The following is a 17,217-nucleotide window of genomic DNA, read 5'->3' on the forward strand; positions in this document are numbered from 1 at the left end:
GTGAGGGTTTGGGGTGCATAGGAACCCTGTGCTCACTGCTGTGAGGGTTTGGGGTGCAGGGGACCCCTGTGGCCACTGCGAGGGACTGTTGGTTTCTTTGATGTGGCCTTTCTGTAATTGTTCATTGACCAGATTTGAGAGAACTCAGTTTCTTCTTCTCCAGGGGCCATTGACTCACCCAGAGAGGATTGTTGGTTTTCCATGACAGCTTAAGGGTGACCGGTGCCATCATGGCCCCTTTCCAAAATCCACTCCCAGCTGTGACACGATCTGTTCTCTGCTCGCTCTGAGGGTCCCAGGCGGGCACGTGGAACTGCCCTTCCTCCCTGGGCATCCTCCTCTGGGACCCTATTCCCAGCATTGCTGGGCTCTGCCCTTGGGCTGCAGCTGGGCCCCATCCATGTCCACAATGGCACTGCCAGGACCTGTCCCTGTCTATAATGGCACCGCCAGGACCTGTCTCTGTCCATAATGGCATTGCCAGGATCTGTCCCTGTCCTTAATGGCACTGCCAGGACCTGTCCCTGTCTATAATGGCACCGCCAGGACCTGTCTCTGTCCATAATGGCATTGCCAGGATCTGTCCCTGTCCTTAATGGCACTGCCAGGACCTGTCCCTGTCTATAATGGCACCGCCAGGACCTGTTCCAGTCCATAATGGCATTTCCAGGACCTGTCCCTGTCCTAAATGGCACTGCAAGGACCAATCTGTGTCCATAAGGACACAGCCACGACCTGTTCCTGTCCATAATAGTGCTTCCAGGACCGGTTCTTGTCCATAACAGCCCTGCCAGGACCTGTTCCAGTCCATAACGGCACAGCCAGGACCTGTCCCTCTCCATAATGACACCACCAGGGCCCATCCCTGTCCATAATGGCACTGCCAGGACCTGTCCCTGTCCATAAGGACACAGCCACGACCTGTTCCTGTCCATAATGGCGCTGCCAGGACCTGTTCTAGTCCATAATGGCACCTCCAGGAACTTACCCAGTCCATAATGGCACTGCCAGGACCTGTCTCTGTCCTTAATGACACCACCAGGACCTGTTCCTGTCCATAATGGTGCCACCAGGGCCTGTCTCTGTCCATTATGGTGCTGCCAGGACCCATCCCAGTCCATAGCAGTCCCACCAGGACCTGTCCCAGTCCATAATGGCACTGCCAGCTCCCTGTGGCAGCCCTGGGGTTCCTCTTTGGGGTGCCCTCGGGTTCTGAGCGTGCCCTGTGCCCGCAGGTAGCAAAAGCTGGAGGAGAACCTGCTCAAGACCCATCCCTGTCCATAATGGCACCACCATGACCCATCTTTGTCCATAACGGCCCTGCCAGCTCTGTGGTGGCTCTAGAGTGCCCCCCCAGGTGCCCACACTGCCCTGTGCCCCTGGCAGGCAGCACAAGCTGGAGGAGAACCTGCTTAGGACCCATCCATTCCCATAGCAGCCCTGCCCTCTCTGTGTGGTGGCTCTGTGGTGACCCCAGCGGTGCCCACACTGCCCTGTGCCCGCAGGCAGCACAAGCTGGATGAGAACCTGTTCAGGATCCAGCCCAGTCCATAATAGCCCTGCCAGGACCCTGTGGTGGTTCTGGGGTTCCTCTTTGGGGCACCCACACTGCCCTGTGCCCCTGGCAGGCAGCACAAGCTGGAGGAGAACCTGCACAGGACCCATCCCTGTCCATAATGACAATGCCACCACCCTGTAGTGGCTCTGGGGTGACCCCACAGGATGCCCTCAGGTGCCCACGCTGCCCTGTGCCCCTGGCAGGCAGCACAAGCTGGAGGAGAACACGCTCAGGATCCATCCCTGTCCATAATGACAATGCCAGCACCTCTTTGGGGTGCCCCCAGGTTCTGAGCGTGCCCTGTGCCCCTGGCAGGCAGCACAAGCTGGAGGAGACCCTGCTCAGGATCCAACCCAATCCATAATGGCCCTGCCAGGACCCTGTGGTGCCTCTGGGGCTCCTCTTTGGGGTTCTGAGCGTGCCCTGTGCCCCACAGGCAGCACAAGCTGGAGGAGAACGTGCTCAGGACCCATCCCAGTCCATAATGGCACTGCCAGGATCCATCCCTGCCCATAACAGCCCTGCCAGCTCTCTGTGGCAGCTCTGGGGCTCCTCTTTGGGGTTCTGAGCGTGCCCTGTGCCCCACAGGCAGCACAAGCTGGAGGAGAACCTGCTCTTCTCGGGCAAGTTCACGGACGCGCTGCAGGCGCTCATGGACTGGCTGTACCGCGCCGAGCCGCAGCTCAGCGAGGATGCCCCCGTCGGGGGGGACCGCGACCTGGTCGGGGACCTCATGGACAAGCACAAGGTGGGTGGCCCTGGGGAGGGGTCTGCAGGGACCCCCGGGTTGTGCCCACCCTCGCTGTGGGGCAGGAAGGGGCACTGCCTGCTGGGGAGACCCCAGTGTGACCCCGGTTTGGGGTGCCCTCGACCTGGTATGGGAGCACCGTGTGCCCCAGAGATGGGAAGGGGTTGGGGGGCAGGGAAACCCTGTGAGGGTTTGGGGTGCACAGGAACTGTGAGGGTTTGGGGTGCAGGAGAGCCCTGTGAAGGTTCAGGGTGTACAGGAACCCTGAGCTCACTGCTGCGAGGGTTTGGGGTGCAGGAAAACTCTGTGAGGGTTTGAGGTGCCCAGGAACCCTATTCCCGCTTCTGTGGGGATTGGGGTGCACGGGAGCCCTGTCAGGGTTTGGGGTGCTGGGGAACTCTGTGAGGGTTTGGGATGTAGGGGAGCCCTGTGAGGGTTTGGGGTGCAGGAAAACCCTGTGCCCACTGCTGTGAGGGTTTGGGGTGCAGGAGAACTGTGTGCCCTTTTCTGTTAGGGTTTGGGGTGCACAGCAACCCTATGCCCATTTTTGTGATTTTGGGGGTGCACAGGAACCCTGTGCTCACTTCTATGAGGGTTTGGGTTGCAAGGCAACTCTGTGAGGGTTTGGGGTGCAGGAAAACCCTGTGACCACTGCAGTGAGGGTTTAGGGCGCAGAGTAACCCTGTTCCCACTGCAGTGAGGGTTTGGGGTGCACAGGAGCCCTGTGCCCGCTTCTGTGAGGGTTTGGGGTGCAGGAGAGCCCCATTCCCATTGCTGAGAGGGTTTGGACTGCACAGGAACCCTATGCTCACTGCTGCGAGGTTTTGGGGTGCACAGGAGCCCCGCACCCACTGCCGTGAGGTTTTGGGGTGCACAGGAGCCCTGTACCCACTGCTGCGAGAATTTGGGGCGCAGAGGAACCCCATGGGCACTGCTGCGAGGTTTTGGGGTGCAAGGCACCCCTGCCCAGCAGCGGGGTCCCCGTCCCACGGTCCCGCCGCCCCCCAGGTTTTCCAGAAGGAGCTGGGCAAGCGCGCCAGCTGCATCAAGACGCTGAAGCGCTCGGTGCGGGACCTGACGCGGGGCAGCAGCAGCGTGGACTCGCAGTGGCTGCAGCGGCAGGTGGAGGAGCTCAGCACCCGCTGGGACCTGGTCTGCAAACTCTCCCTGGCCAAGCAGGCCCGGCTGGAGGCGGCGCTGCGGCAGGTGAGGGCTGGGGGGCAGTGGGGGAGCCCAAGGGGTTGGGGGGGCAGCGGGGCAACCCCTGGGATTGGGGGGCAATGGGGGAGCCCAGGGGTTGGGGGACAGCAGGGGAGCCCCTGGGGTTGGGGGCAGCGGGGGAGCCCAAGGGGTTGGGGGGCAATGGGGGAGCCCAGGGGTTGGGGGACAGCAGGGGAACCCCATGGGGTTGGGGGGCAGCGGGGGAACCTCAGGGTTGGGGTCTGTAGTGGAGGAACCTCCGGGGTTGGGGTCTGCAGCAGGGGAACCCCGGGGTGGGGGCAGTGGGGGAACTCCCAGAGTGGGGTCTGCAACAGGGGAGGCTCCAGGTTGGGATCTGCATCAGAGGAATCCCCGGGGCTGAGGTCTGCAGCGGGGGAGACCCCAGAGGTGCTCTGGGGGGGTGCTTGGGTGGGAGCTGTCCATGCTTTGAGGGGTGCTTGGCTGGTGGGTGGCTGTGCTTTAGGGGTTCTCTGTGAGGTGCTCAGTTGGTGGGTGGTCGTGCTTTGGAGGGTGCTCCGTGGAGTGCTCAGGTGGTGGATGGCCATGTTTTGGAGAGAGTTTGGGTGATGTGTGGCTGTGTTTTGGGGGTGCTCAGATGGTGCATGGCTATGCTTTGGGGTCTCTGTGGGGTGCTTGGCTACTGGGTGGCTGCATTTCCAGGGCGCTGCAGGCATGGTGGGTGGCTGTGCTTTGGGGAGGTATCCCAGGCTCCCTGGGTGGTGTTGGGGCTGTGCCTTTGGGGTTCTCTGTGGGGTGCCCAGCTCGGGGCGTGGCACTGCGTGGGGCTCTGAGGTTCTGTCTCAAGGTCCATGGCCAGGTGCCAGGCCAGGTGCCTCTTACAGGTGTGAATGTGTGCACAGTGCCCGGGGCAGGCAGCTGGGTGGCACAGGGAGGCTCAGAGGAAATTGTGTCCCGCTTTAGAGCTGGCTGTAGGGTCTCCCTCCATTCCTCTGTGGGGCTGGAGCGGGGCTGGCAGCAGCTCTCCCTTGGCACAGCGTGCACCCAGTGCCTGTGCCAGGGGTTGGTCCATGCCCAGCAGGGCTCAGGGGGCTGGTCAGGAGGTTCAGAGGGCTCAGGGGCTGCAGGGTGGGTGCTGAGCAGGTCCCCACTGTGGTGGCAGGCGGAGGAGTTCCACACCCTGGTGCACTCCTTCCTGGGGCGCCTGACGGAGTCGGAGAAGACGCTCAAGTACGGAGTGTTCCCCGAGGAGGAGGCGGCCGTGCACGAGTGCCAGGCCCAGCTGCAGGTGGGTGCCAGCCCCCATTGGCCCCCATTGGCCATCACTGCCCCCCATTGGCCCCCACTGATGTCCACTGCCTTCCATTGGCCTCCATTGACCCCCATTGGCCCCCACTGGTGTCCAATGGCCTCCATTGGCCTCCACTGGCCCCCATTGGCCCTCACTGGCCCCCACTGGCCCCCATTGGCCTTCACTGGCCCCCATTGGCCCCCATTGGCCTTCACTGGCCCCCATTGGCCCCCATTGGCCTCCATTGCCCCCACTGGCCCCCATTGGCCCTCATTGGCGCCCACTGGCCCCCATTGGCCCCCATTGGCCCTCATTGGCCCCCATTGGCCCCCATTGGCCCCCATTGGCCTTCACTGGCCCCCATTGGCCCCCAGCAGCCCCAGCTTTGCCCCAGGAGCTCCATCACTGGGCTCAGCCAGCCCAGCTGGGCTGTGGGATCCCCACAGGGATGTTGGGTGCCTGTCGGTATAGGACACAAAAGAACATGAGCGCACATCCCTGTTTTCAAGGTGAAGAGAAAAGGGAAGTTTATTTTCTGACTCCAACATTGATAGTTTTCCAAAAGTGACAGTGGATTGGAGGGTGACAGTGCCACCTCTCCAGTGACACTGGACAAACCAAAAGTCCATCAAATTTCTTCTCCTCCATGAAGGAATGCAAACCAATGAGTTATTTACAGAAAGTGTGTGAGAAAGTTCACTACAAGAGTGTCAACATCAGAAGGCTTAGAAAATCTTAAAAAACCAGCGTGACAGGTGCCACCACTGAGAGATTTGGGATGTTGAATCCCACCACACCAAAACCATGGGGTTTGGGGCCCCAAATGCCCTGAGGTGGGGAGATTTGGGTACCCCCACCCCAATTCCACAATCCTGGTGGTGTCTGGAGGGCTGAGGCCTCACAGTGCCATGTCCCTGTGCCCCCAGGAGCTGATGCAGTCCCTGCAGTGCCAGCAGCTGGAGCTGGAGTGCATCACCTCGCTGGGGGAGGAGATCCTCAGCACCTGCCACCCCGACTCCGTCATCACCATCAAATCCTGGGTCACGGTCGCCAAGAGCCGCTTCCAGGAGGTGAGACAGGGACCCCAGCCCTGCCTGGGGGGGCAGAGTGGCACCCACACCTGGGGAAAGCACGGCCCCACACCTGCCCCACACCTGGGGAAAGCATGGCCCCATACCTATCCCACTGCCCCACACCTGTCCCACTGCCCCATACCTGGGGAAAGCACGGCCCCACACCTGCCCCACACCTGGGGAAAGCACGGCCCCACACCTGTCCCACCGCCCCACACCTGGGGAAAGCATGGCCCCACACCTGTCCCAGTGCCCCACACCTGTCCCAGTGCCCCACACCTGTCCCACAGCCCCACACCTGTCCCATTCCCCACACCTGTCCCAGTGCCCCACACCTGTCCCCCTGCCCCACGCCTCTCCCAGCACCAGGGACTGCCAGGTGCAGCCCCCCCAACCAGAGCACTGCAGGATCTGGGGGTGCTCAGCCCTTGGGGGTCTTGGCCTTGCCAGTGTCACCCCATGGTCCCCCACCCTGTGGCCTCATGGGGTCACCTGGGGCCCCCACAGCCCCCTGGGAGGGTGGTGGCTCATTCCTGTGCAATGTGGCCACCACAGAGCTGAGGCAGGGAAAGGTGGGAGCGGTGTCCTGGGACCCCCACCCCAGATCAGGCTCCACAGTGGCCCAGAGCCGCCCTGGGCTGCTCTGAATTTGCAGGTGAGAGGCTCTGGCGCTCCTGGGACTGGTCTGGCCAGTTCAGCCGATCCCACACAAAGCCTTTATTGAGCACAGAGCTGCAGGATCCGCTCTGGATCTGCCCTGGGGCTGCCCCCCTCACCCCACGCACCCCAAAATGGGAGAGCAGCCGGCATGGCCACACAGCACAGACCTGGGGACCCTCAGAACGTGGGGGGACCACCCCCAGCTCTGCCCCTGCTGCCCAGCAGGAGCCTGGTGCTGCCCCATGTCCCAGTCCCATGTCCCTTTCTCATATCCCAGACCCATGTCCCTGCCCCGTGTCCCAGGCGGGGGACATTGGGGTGTGCAGTGGGTGCCATCCCTGCCGAGTGTCTCTGCCCCATATCCCTGCCCCATGTCCCAGCCCCATATCCCTGCCCCTGTGATGCAGACCCATGTTCCAGCCCCATATCTTTGTCCCTGCCCCATGTCCTTGCCCCATATCCCTGCTCCATGTCCCTGCCATATATCCCTGTCCAGTGTCCCTGCCCCACACCTCTGCCCCATATCCCAGCCCTATATCCCAGCCAGGGGATGTTGGGGTGCGCAGTGGGTGCCCTCCCCATGTCCGGTGTCCCATGTCCCAGCTGGGGCACCTTGGGGCGCACACTGGGGTGCCCTCCCCATGTCCCCCATATCCCTGCCCTATATCCCAGCCCCATGCCCCAGCCCGAGGACCCTGGGGGGCACACTGGGGTGCCCTTCCCGTGTTCCCATGTCCCAGCCCCATGTCCCTGCCCCATGTCCCTGCCCCATATCCCAGCCCCATATCCCAGCCGGGGGACCTCAGGGTGCGCAGTGGGGTGCCCTCCCAGTGTCCCCATATCCCTGCCCCATATCCAGCCCTACCTATATCCCAGTCGGGGTCCTTGGGGTACACAGTGAGTCCCCTCCCCATGTCCCCCATGTCCCAGCCCCATGTCCCTGCCCCATATCCCTGCCCCATATCCCAGCCCTATATCCCAGCCCAGGGACCTCGAGGTGCACACTGGGGTGCCCTCCCCGTGTCCCTGCCCCATATCCCAGCCAGGGACCTTGGGGTGCATTGTGGGGCCCCCCTCGTGTCCCCCGTGTCCCAGCCCCATATCCCAGCCCCATGTCCCAGCTGGAGACCTTGAGATGTGCACTGGGGTGCCCTCCCCGCGTCCCCTGTGTCGCTGCCCCGTGTCCCTGCCCCGTATCCCAGCCCGGGGACCCCGGGGCGCACACTGGGTGCCCTCCCCGTGTCCCCCGTGTCGCTGCCCCGTGTCCCAGCCCTATATCCCATCTGGGTGACCTCGGGGCGCACACTAGTGTGCCCTCCCCGTGCCCCGCTCGCCCCACCGCCCCGGCCGCCCCGCAGGTGCTGAGCTGGGCGCAGCAGCAGGGCGAGCGGCTGCGGGCGCAGGCGGCGGCGCTGGCGGCCGAGCGGGAGGACACGGAGCAGCTGCTGGAGTGGATCACGGCGGCCGAGGAGGCGCTGGGGCTGCGCGACCAGGAGCCGCTGCCCGAGGAGGCCGAGCCGCTGGAGGAGCTCAGCGCGCAGCACGCGGTGAGAGACCCCGAACTGGCTGGTATTGGGGACAGCGGGACCCCGAAACCGGCTGGGCACGGGGACAGCGGGACCCCGAAACCGGCTGGGCATGGGGACAGCGGAACCCCGAACTGGCTGGTATTGGGGACAGCGGGACCCCGAAACCGGCTGGGCATGGGGACAGTGGGACCCGAAACCGGCTGGGCATGGGGACAGCGGGACCCCGAAACCGGCTGGGCACGGGGACAGCGGGACCCCGAAACCGGCTGGCACTGGGGACAGTGGGACCTGAAACTGGCTGGGCATGGGGACAGCGGGACCCCGAAACCGGCTGGGCATGGGGACAGTGGGACCTGAAACCGGCTGGCATTGGGGACAATGGGACCCGAAACCGGCTGGGCATGGGGACAGGGAGACCCCCCCGGCTGGCCTTGGGGACAGCAGGACCCCGAAACCGGCTGGGCATGGTGACAGCGGGACCCCGAAACCGGCTGGCACTGGGGACAGTGGGACCCGAAACCGGCTGGGCATGGGGACAGGGGGACCCCGAAACCGGCTGGGCACGGGGACAGGGGGACCCCAAAAACTGGCTGGTATTGGGGACAGGGGGACCCCGAAACCGGCTGGGCATGGGAACAGCGGGACCCCGAAACCGGCTGGGCATGGGGACAGCAGGACCCCGAAACTGGCTGGGCATGGGGACCTGACACACCCCGCCTGGCCATGGGAAGAGGGGGACCCCGAAAACTGGCTGGTATTGGGGGCAGGGGGACCCCGAAACCGGCTGGGCATGGTGACAGGGGGACCCCGAAACCGGCTGGGCATGGGGACAGCAGGACCCCGAAACTGGCTGGGCATGGGGACCTGACACACCCCGCCTGGCCATGGGAACAGGGGGACCCCGAAAACTGGCTGGTATTGGGGACAGGGGACCCTGAAACCGGCTGGCATTTGGGGCAGCAGGATCCCGAAACCGGCTGGGCATGGGGACAGGGGGAGCCACCGATGCACCCCGGCTGGGCATGGGGACAGCAGGACCCCGAAACTGGCTGGCATTGGGGACAGGGGGACCTCGAAACCGGCTGGACATGGGGACAGGGTGACCCCCTCTGGCTTGCCTTGAGGACAGTGGGACCCCCCCCGGATGGCCTTGGGGACAGTGGGACCCCCCTGGCACCCCGACCAGCCCTGGGCCAGCAGAGGGCCTGACCGAGGGCCTTGGGGGGCATGGGGCCTTGGGGGGCATGGGGCTCGGGGGTGGTGTTGCTTTGGCACAGGGGGCTGTGGAGTATAGGGGGCATGTGGGAGGCTGTGGAATGTGGCGGGGGCTATGTGGCGGGGCTATGGAGCACAGGGAACTGGGGGGCTCTGGACCACGGGGGAATGGGGAGAACGGGGGGCTGGGGAACACGAGGAGGGCTGTGGAATATGGGGGGCTGTAGAATATGGGGGGCTGGGGAGCACAGGGGGCTGTGAAACACAGGGAACTAGGGGGCTGGGGGGCTGTGGAGCACGGGGTGCTGTGGAGAATGGGGGGCTGTGGGGCACAGGGGGCTTTTGGAACACAAGGAACTGTGGGCTCTGGAGCACGGGGGGCGGTGGAGCCCTTGGGGGGGTTCTGGAGCACAGGGGGCTGTGGAACACAGGGAGCTGGGGGGCTCTGGAGCACAGGGGGCGGTGGAGCACTTGGGGGGTTCTGGAGCACAGGGGTCTTTGGAACACAAGGAGCTGGGGGGCTCTGGAGCACAGCGGCGGTGGAGCACTTGGGGGGGCTCTGGAGCACAGGGCGCGGTGGAACACAGGGAGCTGGGGGGCTCTGGAGCACGGGGGGCGGTGGAGTCCTTGGGGGGGTTCTGGAGCACAGGGGGCTGTGGAACACAGGGAACTGGGGGGCTCTGGAGCACGGGGGGCTCTGGAGCACGGGGGGCTGTGGAACACAGGGAACTGGGGGGCTCTGGAGCACGGGGGGCGGTGGAGCACTTGGGGGGGCTCTGGAGCACGGGGGGCTGTGGAACACAGGGAGCTGGGGGGCTCTGGAGCACAGGGGGCGGTGGAGCCCTTGGGGGGGCTCTGGAGCACAGGGGGCGGTGGAACACAGGGAGCGGCGGGACTCTGGAGCACAAGGGGCTGCCCCAGCCCGTGCTCAGCACAGCGCTCCTCCCCAGGTGTTCATGGAGGAGCTGAACCGCAAGCAGCCTGACGTGGAGAAGGTGACCAAGAGCTGCAAGCGGAAGCTGGCGGTGGACCTGGGCCCCCCGGCCACCCGCCGACTGGCCACACGTAAGGAGCCCCATCATCGCCCCCCTCCCACGGCCCGGGACCCCCGGCCGCCCCCTGACCCGCTGTCCGCAGGTCGCCGCAGCGGCGGGAAGGCGCAGGGCACGGCGGCGGCGCCGCTCGGGGCGCTGGAGCCCCAGACGCCGCTGATGGCGCAGCTCCTGCACCGCTGGCAGCAGCTCTGGCTGCTGGCCCTGGACCGGCAGTACCGGCTGGAGACGGCCCTGCAGCGCCTGCGGGAGGTACGGCTGGCACTGGGGGTCCCCCTGTCCTGGGGGTCCCGGTGAGCTCCTCTCATCTTCTGACCATGCCCCCCCCCCCCCGGCCAGGTCATGGGGATGGGGTCAGCAGCCCCAGCCCCTGTCCCTGCAGGGCTCTGTCCCCTGTCCCTGTCCCCTGTCCCTCCCTCCCCTGTCCCGTGCCCTGTCCCCTGTCCCTGTCTCTCCCATGGGTGCACCCTGATGACCCAAAGGGGCTGCTGGAGCCCCCTGCACCACAGAGTGGGGGTCCTGGGCAGAGACCCCACCCTTGCAGCTGTGGTAGAGCCAGGGCTGGGAGCAGCCAGGCTGTGGAGCTGAGGCTGCCCGTGGGCACAACATCGTGAATCAGGTTGGGGCAAGGGGCATGAGGGGGGCATGAGAGGGTCCTGCTCATCCCCTCCATGCCCCTCCCAGCTGGAGGAGTTCGCGCACTTTGACTTTGGGGTGTGGAGGAAGCGCTACATGCAGTGGATCAGCCAGATGAAGTCGCGCGTCCTGGACGTGTTCCGCGGCATCGACAGGGACCAGGACGGGCGCATCAGCCAGCGCGAGTTCATCGAGAGCGTCCTGGCCTCCAGTGCGTGCCGTGGGGGGCTGGAGGGGGCTGAGGGGCTGGAATTGGGGGCTGATGGTCTCTGTCCCCCCCCAGAGTTCCCCACCAACGTGCTGGAGATGAACGCTGTGGCCACCATCTTCGACATGAACGGCGACGGCTTCATCGACTACTACGAGTTCGTCAGCGCCCTGCACCCCAACCGGGACCCGCTGCGCCGCTCTGGTGATGCTGATCAGATCCAGGACGAGGTGTGGGGCGGGGCAGTGGGGCTGGGGGGCGGCTGAAAGGGTGGGGGTCCCGCCTGGGACTGAGCTGAGAGTGCCCCCACAGGTGAACCGGCAAGTGGCCCAGTGCAACTGCGCCAAGCGCTTCCAGGTGGAGCAGATCAGCGCCAACAGGTACCGGGTAAGTGCCAAGCTGGGCTCTGACACCTGTGCCAGCCCCATGCCCTGTGCAGTGCCCATGTGCCAGGACAGGGAGGGGGCACATCCCCATACAGGGCTCCTGCAGTGCCCGTGTGCCAGGGCAGCGAGGGGGCACATCCCCATGCCCATACAGGGCTCCTGCAGTGCTCGTGTTCCAGGGCAGGGACGGGGCACATCCCCATGCCCGTGTGCCAAGGCAGGGAGGGGGCACATCCCCATGCAGGGCTCCTGCAGTGCCCCTGTGCCAGGGTGGGCAGGGGGCACATCCCCATGCCCTGAGGAGCCCTGGCCCCTGTGGGAGGGTGTAGAATTTTCAGGCAACTCCAACAAGGGAAAAGACAAGAATCTTGACTCCATGTTTCAGAAGGCTGATTTATTATTTTATGATATATATTATATTAAAAGAAAATTGTATACTAAAACTATACTAAAGAAAGAGAAAGGAGGCGTCAAAAGGCTAGAAAAGAATGGAATGAATAAAAAAAATCTTGACTGATCACAGCCTCAACACAGCTGGCTGTCATTGATCATCAAGTAAAAACAATTCACACACTGGGTAAACAATTCTCCAAATCACATTCCAAACCAGCAAAACGTGAAGAAGCTGAAGCTTCTCAGCTTCTCAGGAGAAAAGATCCTAAGGAAAGGATTTTCTATGAAATATGTCAGTGACAGGAGGACAGTGCAGTGGGGCTGGAGGGGCGGCAGGGAGGGGCAAGTCTGGGTGCTGCTGCCTGCTCTGGCGCCCCTTCCCCACGCCCAGCCCTGCCCCAGCGTCCCTCTCCCCGCAGTTCGGGGAGTCCCAGCAGCTGCGGATGGTGCGGATCCTGCGCAGCACCCTCATGGTGCGGGTGGGCGGCGGCTGGATCGCCCTCGACGAGTTCCTGGTGAAAAACGACCCCTGCAGAGGTGGGTGCGGGGGTCCCACACTGGGCTCTGGTGCGGTGGGGTCCCACGGGGGCCATGGGGGGCAATGGAGGGTGTGACCGTGTTCGCAGGGGTCCCAGGATGAGGGAAGAGACAAGGACCTGACTCCATGTTTCAGAAAGCTGATTTATTATTTTATGATATATATTACATTAAAACTATACTAAAAGAACAGAAGAAAAGGTTCTCATCAGAAGGCTGGTTAAGAATAGAAAAAGAAAGAATGATAACAAAAGCTTCTGTCTCGGACAGAGAGTGCAAGCCAGCTGACTGTGATTGGCCATTAATTACAAACAACCACATGAAACCAATCACAGATGCACCTGTTGCATTCCACAGCAGCAGATAACCATTGTTCACATTTTGTTCCTGAGGCCTCCCAGCTTCTCAGGAGGAAAAATCCTAAAGAAAGGGTTTTTCGTGAAAGATGTCTGCGACAGGGGGGCACAGCACTCCCCACGGTCTCGCAGTGCTGGCGCCTCATCACTCACCCCCTCCGTTATCCCCAGTGAAGGGAAGGACCAACCTGAAGATCAACGAGAAGTACCTGTCCTCGGACGTGTTCGGAGCCGCCGCCAGGTGCGCCGGGACCCAGTCGGCCGCCTCCTCCAAAGTGCTGTCCCCGAGCCGCTCCAACTCCAGCCTCAGCCTCTACAGCAGCGCCTCGGCCCCCAGCAGCCCCCTGGCCAGGAAGGTACGGGCCGAGAAGCCCCCCCTGCAGTCCCGAGCCCCCCAACCCGCCCTCCGCGGGCTCTGACCCTCAATCTCACCCTCATCCTCCCCCTCCTCAGTCGGTGCTGCGGAGGACGCGCTCCGGGGACCGCTGTCCGCGCTCCCGGGGCTCGGGGCTGCCCGACGGAGCCGAGCTGCAGTTCAGCGCGGCTGAGGAGAGCCTGCCTGTGGCACCGCCAGGTTAGTGCCGTGCGGCTGGGGGGCACCGGGGAGCCGGGCTGTGGCACCCCCAGGCTGGGGGGCCTCGGGGAGCCGGGCTGGGTGCGCTCTGTGCTCAGGGCGGCGGGGCTGGGGGGCACCGAGGAGGCGGGCTGTGGCACCCCCAGGTGAGCGCCGTGGGGCTGGGGGGCACCGGGGAGCCGGGCTGGGTGCGCTCTGTGCTCAGGGCGGCGGGGCTGGGGGGCACCGGGGGCCGGACTGGGTGCGCTCTGTGCTCAGGGCGGCGGGGCTGGGGGGCACCGGGGGCCGGGCTGTCCCGTAGGGCAGCGGGGCTGTCCCCCCGTCCCTCGCAGCGCTGCAGCCGGGGTCGGCCGAGCTCCGCGCTCCATCCATCCCCTCCGTGTCCCCGCAGAGCCGCCCGAAGGGTCCCCTCCGGAGCGCTGCAGCCCCTGCCGCTGAGCCCCGCGCCCGCCCTGCGCCCAGCACCCTCGGCCGGCCCCACTCAGGACCCTCCTGCACGGGGCCGCGCCCCCCGCGGGTCTCCGGCCCGGCGCTGCGGCCCCCCGAGCGGGGCTGAGCTGGACGGCCGGCACCGACCGCGCCGCCGGGGCCCGTTCCAGAGGATATGCAAGCATCGCCTCCCGACGCCCAGCGAGCCCCCGGGCTCCGCTCCGAGCGCCCGGGGCTGCGGGACCAGCCGGGCTTCCCCCGCCCTCCTCCCGTGCCGCCGGTACCCCCGGCACCGGGCATTGCTCGCGGGGGTGCCCACGGTGCCTCCCCCGCCCCGGCGGGAGGCGGCCGGGCTCGGTACCCGGCACCGGGAGCCCCCATTCTGGTGCTAACCCTCACCCCTCGGCCTTGGGGGTGCTCCGGCCGCCCCCTGCCCCGGGGGTCCCGTCCCGTCCCGTCCCGTCCCGTCCCGCCGGCGGCAGCGGGGGCAGCGGGACCCCCGCCCCGCCGCCGCATGCCCGCGCCACCCCCGCTAACCGGAGAGCAGTAGAGCTGAATGTAACCCCGGCCGGGCGCGCCCGCCGCCACAATAAACTGTAGTGAGGTTCCTTTTTCTACCGGCGCCCCGTCTGTCCGTCCGTCCGTCCGTCCGTCCCTCTGCGCGGGGAGGGGCTCCGCGCCATCCCTCTGCCGAAAGAGGGGTCCGTCGGTCTGTCTGTCCATCTGCTAAGGGAGAGGGGCTGCAGTCTGTCTGGTTTGTGTGCTCACCCCACTGTCAGGATGGGGAGGTGCAGTCTGTCCGTCTATCCATCTGGCCAGGACAAGGGGCTGCAGTCAGTCTGTCTGCCTGTCTGTCTGGACAAGGGGCTATAGTCCGCCTGTCCATCTTACCAGGATGAGGGACTGCAGTCCATCTGTCTCTGCATCTGGACAAGCGGCTGCAGTCCATCAGTCTGTCCATCTGACCAGGACAAGGCTGCAGTCTCTCTGTCCATCTGCTCAGAACAAGGAGCTGCAGTCTGTCAGTCAGTCTGTCTGTCTGGATAAGGAGCTGTAGTCCATCAGTCTGTCTATCTGACCAGGACAAGCTGCTGCAGTATGTCAGTCTGTCTGCCTGTCTGTCTGTCTGGACAAGGAGCTGCAGTCTGTCTGTCTGTCCATCTGCTCAGGACAAGGAGCTGCAGTCTGTCTGCCCATCTTACCAGGACAAGGGGCTGCAGTCCATCTGTCTCTGCATCTGCACAAGCGGCTGCAGTCGATCAGTCTGTCCATCTGACCAGGACAAGGGGCTGCAGTCCGTTAGTCTGTCCACTACTCACTCTGCTGTCAGGGCAGGAAGTGTCCCCTCACCACAGCAGGTGCCCACCCGCGTGGTGTCACCCGGTGGCCGGGCAGGGCTGGGTGTGCCCCAGCCAGTGGCACAGGAGCCCCGGGCGCTGCAGCGGTGCCAGCACCACGTCCCCTCCTTTCCATGGAAGGCATTGCTGCCATTCCTGGTGGCATTCCAGCTGGCACCAGCACCCACCGTGGGCAGCACGGGGCGAGGCCAGACCCTGTCCTAGCTGCTGGCGGCTCTCTGGGCACCCACAGCCCTGAGGGCACCGGGAATGTCCCCATCCAGCGTGGTCCTGGCAGCTGTGCATCCATCCCCTGCGTGTCCCCATGCAGCACGGTCCTGGCAGCTGTGCATCCATCCCCTGTGTGTCCCCATCCAGCAGGGTCCTGGCAGCTGTGCATCCATCCCCTGTCTGTCCCCATGTTCAGCATAATCCTGGCAGCTGTGCATCCATCCCCTGTGTGTCCCCATCCAGCAGGGTCCTGGCAGCTGTGCATCCATCCCCTGTGTGTCCTGTCCCCTTTGGGATGGGCCCAGCTGCCTGTTGGGGTGGGATGGGGTGTCTGGAGGCTCTGGTTGTGTCCCCACTCTGAGATGTGGGGGACACCTTGAGCATGGCGACCGTCCTCAGGCATTGCAGCACCACGACCCTGGCCTGGCATCTCCCCAATTTACAGGAGTCTCAGACCCCACACACTCTTTGATCCCCCACCAGCACTGCCTGGCTCTCCCTTCCCAATCCCCTTGGTCACCTGGCCATGCCCTCATGGCTTCCAGCTCTGTTTTTGCACTGTTTCACCCTAAAATCCTCTCCCCACTATTTATTTTCTGAATAAGCACAGAGCCAAAGTGTCCAGGAGTGGAACTGTGCCTGTGCTGGGCATGGAGAAGCCCCTGGCACAGGTCAGGACCCTTTGCCAGAGACCCCCAGAAGTAGGGGCTGAGTCCAGGGTTCTCGGTGCCACATCTGCCAACACATCCTCAGCTGGAACTCCCAACACGAATTGAGTTGCACGTTCCTGTGCCCGTGGAAATCTCAGCCACATTCTTGTGCCCATGGAAATCTCAGCCACATTCCTGTGCCCATGGAAATCTCAATCTCAGCCACATTCCTGTGCCATGGAGATCTCAGCCACATTCCTGTGCCCATGGAAATCTCAGCCACCACTCCCAGCTGGGGCTGGTCCCTGGCACCACTGGCACCACCGGCCCCACGGCCGGTGCCAGGCGCATCCCCAGCCCCAGGCAGCGGCGCTGGCTCAGCAAGCACGGGCAGCAGGCGCGGCGTGGCGGGGCCCACACCAAACTGCTCGGTGTTTTCGCTGTGGCACAGCCCCAGGCAGGAGACACAAGCTGCTGGCAGCTGGCAGCGAGGCTGGCAGGGATTCCATGGACGGGCACACCCACACGGAGCACGGGAATGGGCACACGGGAACTCCACTGCTTGGACATTCAATGTGCTCAGGGAGAGGGGTGGGGAGAGGGGGTGTCCTGGGAGAGCCTCCAGGGCTCTCCGGGGTTGGTGCCGAGTTTAAGGGATCGCACTGCCAGGGCAGCAGGTGAGCGGGTGGGGAGTCCAGGTGGGACCATCAGCCTCAGGTTGGGCCATCAGCCCCAGATGGGACCATCAGCACCATGGTGGGACCATTAGCTCCAGATTGAACCATCAGCCCCATGGTGAGACCATCAGCCCTATGGTGGGACTATCAGCCCCATGTGGGGCCATCAACCGCCCCAGGTGAGACCATCAGCGCCAGGTGGGACCATCAGCCCCATGGTGGGACCATCAGACCCACACAAGACCATCCTGCCCCATAGAAGACACCATCCTGCCCTGCCCCATGGAAACCGTTGTCCTGCCCCATGGAAACCCCATCCTGCCCCACGGAAACACCATCCTGCCCCATGGAAACACCATCCTGCCCCACAGAAACCCCATCTTGCCCCATGGAAACCACCATCCTGCCCCACGGATACCCCATCCTGCCCCATGGAAACCCCATCCTGCCCCGTGGAAACCCCATCTTGCCCCATGCAAACCACCATCCTGCCCTGCC

General features: G+C 64.4%; 1 protein-coding gene across 1 annotated transcript in view; it reads left to right on the top strand.

The window, feature by feature from the left end:
• The window catches only part of LOC131564393 (microtubule-actin cross-linking factor 1, isoforms 6/7-like), a 40,798-nt gene extending 26,582 nt beyond the window's left edge, over positions 1–14,216 (top strand). The window contains exons 27-39 of the mRNA XM_058814866.1: positions 2,147–2,306; positions 3,315–3,512; positions 4,648–4,773; positions 5,703–5,846; positions 7,868–8,056; positions 10,204–10,557; positions 10,990–11,152; positions 11,225–11,379; positions 11,462–11,536; positions 12,348–12,465; positions 12,993–13,177; positions 13,275–13,395; positions 13,654–14,216. Of these exons, the coding sequence (XP_058670849.1) occupies positions 2,147–2,306; positions 3,315–3,512; positions 4,648–4,773; positions 5,703–5,846; positions 7,868–8,056; positions 10,204–10,557; positions 10,990–11,152; positions 11,225–11,379; positions 11,462–11,536; positions 12,348–12,465; positions 12,993–13,177; positions 13,275–13,395; positions 13,654–14,216 (2,551 nt within the window). The remainder of the gene's footprint in view (positions 1–2,146; positions 2,307–3,314; positions 3,513–4,647; positions 4,774–5,702; positions 5,847–7,867; positions 8,057–10,203; positions 10,558–10,989; positions 11,153–11,224; positions 11,380–11,461; positions 11,537–12,347; positions 12,466–12,992; positions 13,178–13,274; positions 13,396–13,653) is intronic.
• The last annotated feature ends 3,001 nt before the right edge of the window (positions 14,217–17,217 follow it).

Source organism: Ammospiza caudacuta, chromosome 1 (assembly GCF_027887145.1).
Source record: "Ammospiza caudacuta isolate bAmmCau1 chromosome 1, bAmmCau1.pri, whole genome shotgun sequence".
Classification (NCBI taxonomy): domain Eukaryota; kingdom Metazoa; phylum Chordata; class Aves; order Passeriformes; family Passerellidae; genus Ammospiza; species Ammospiza caudacuta.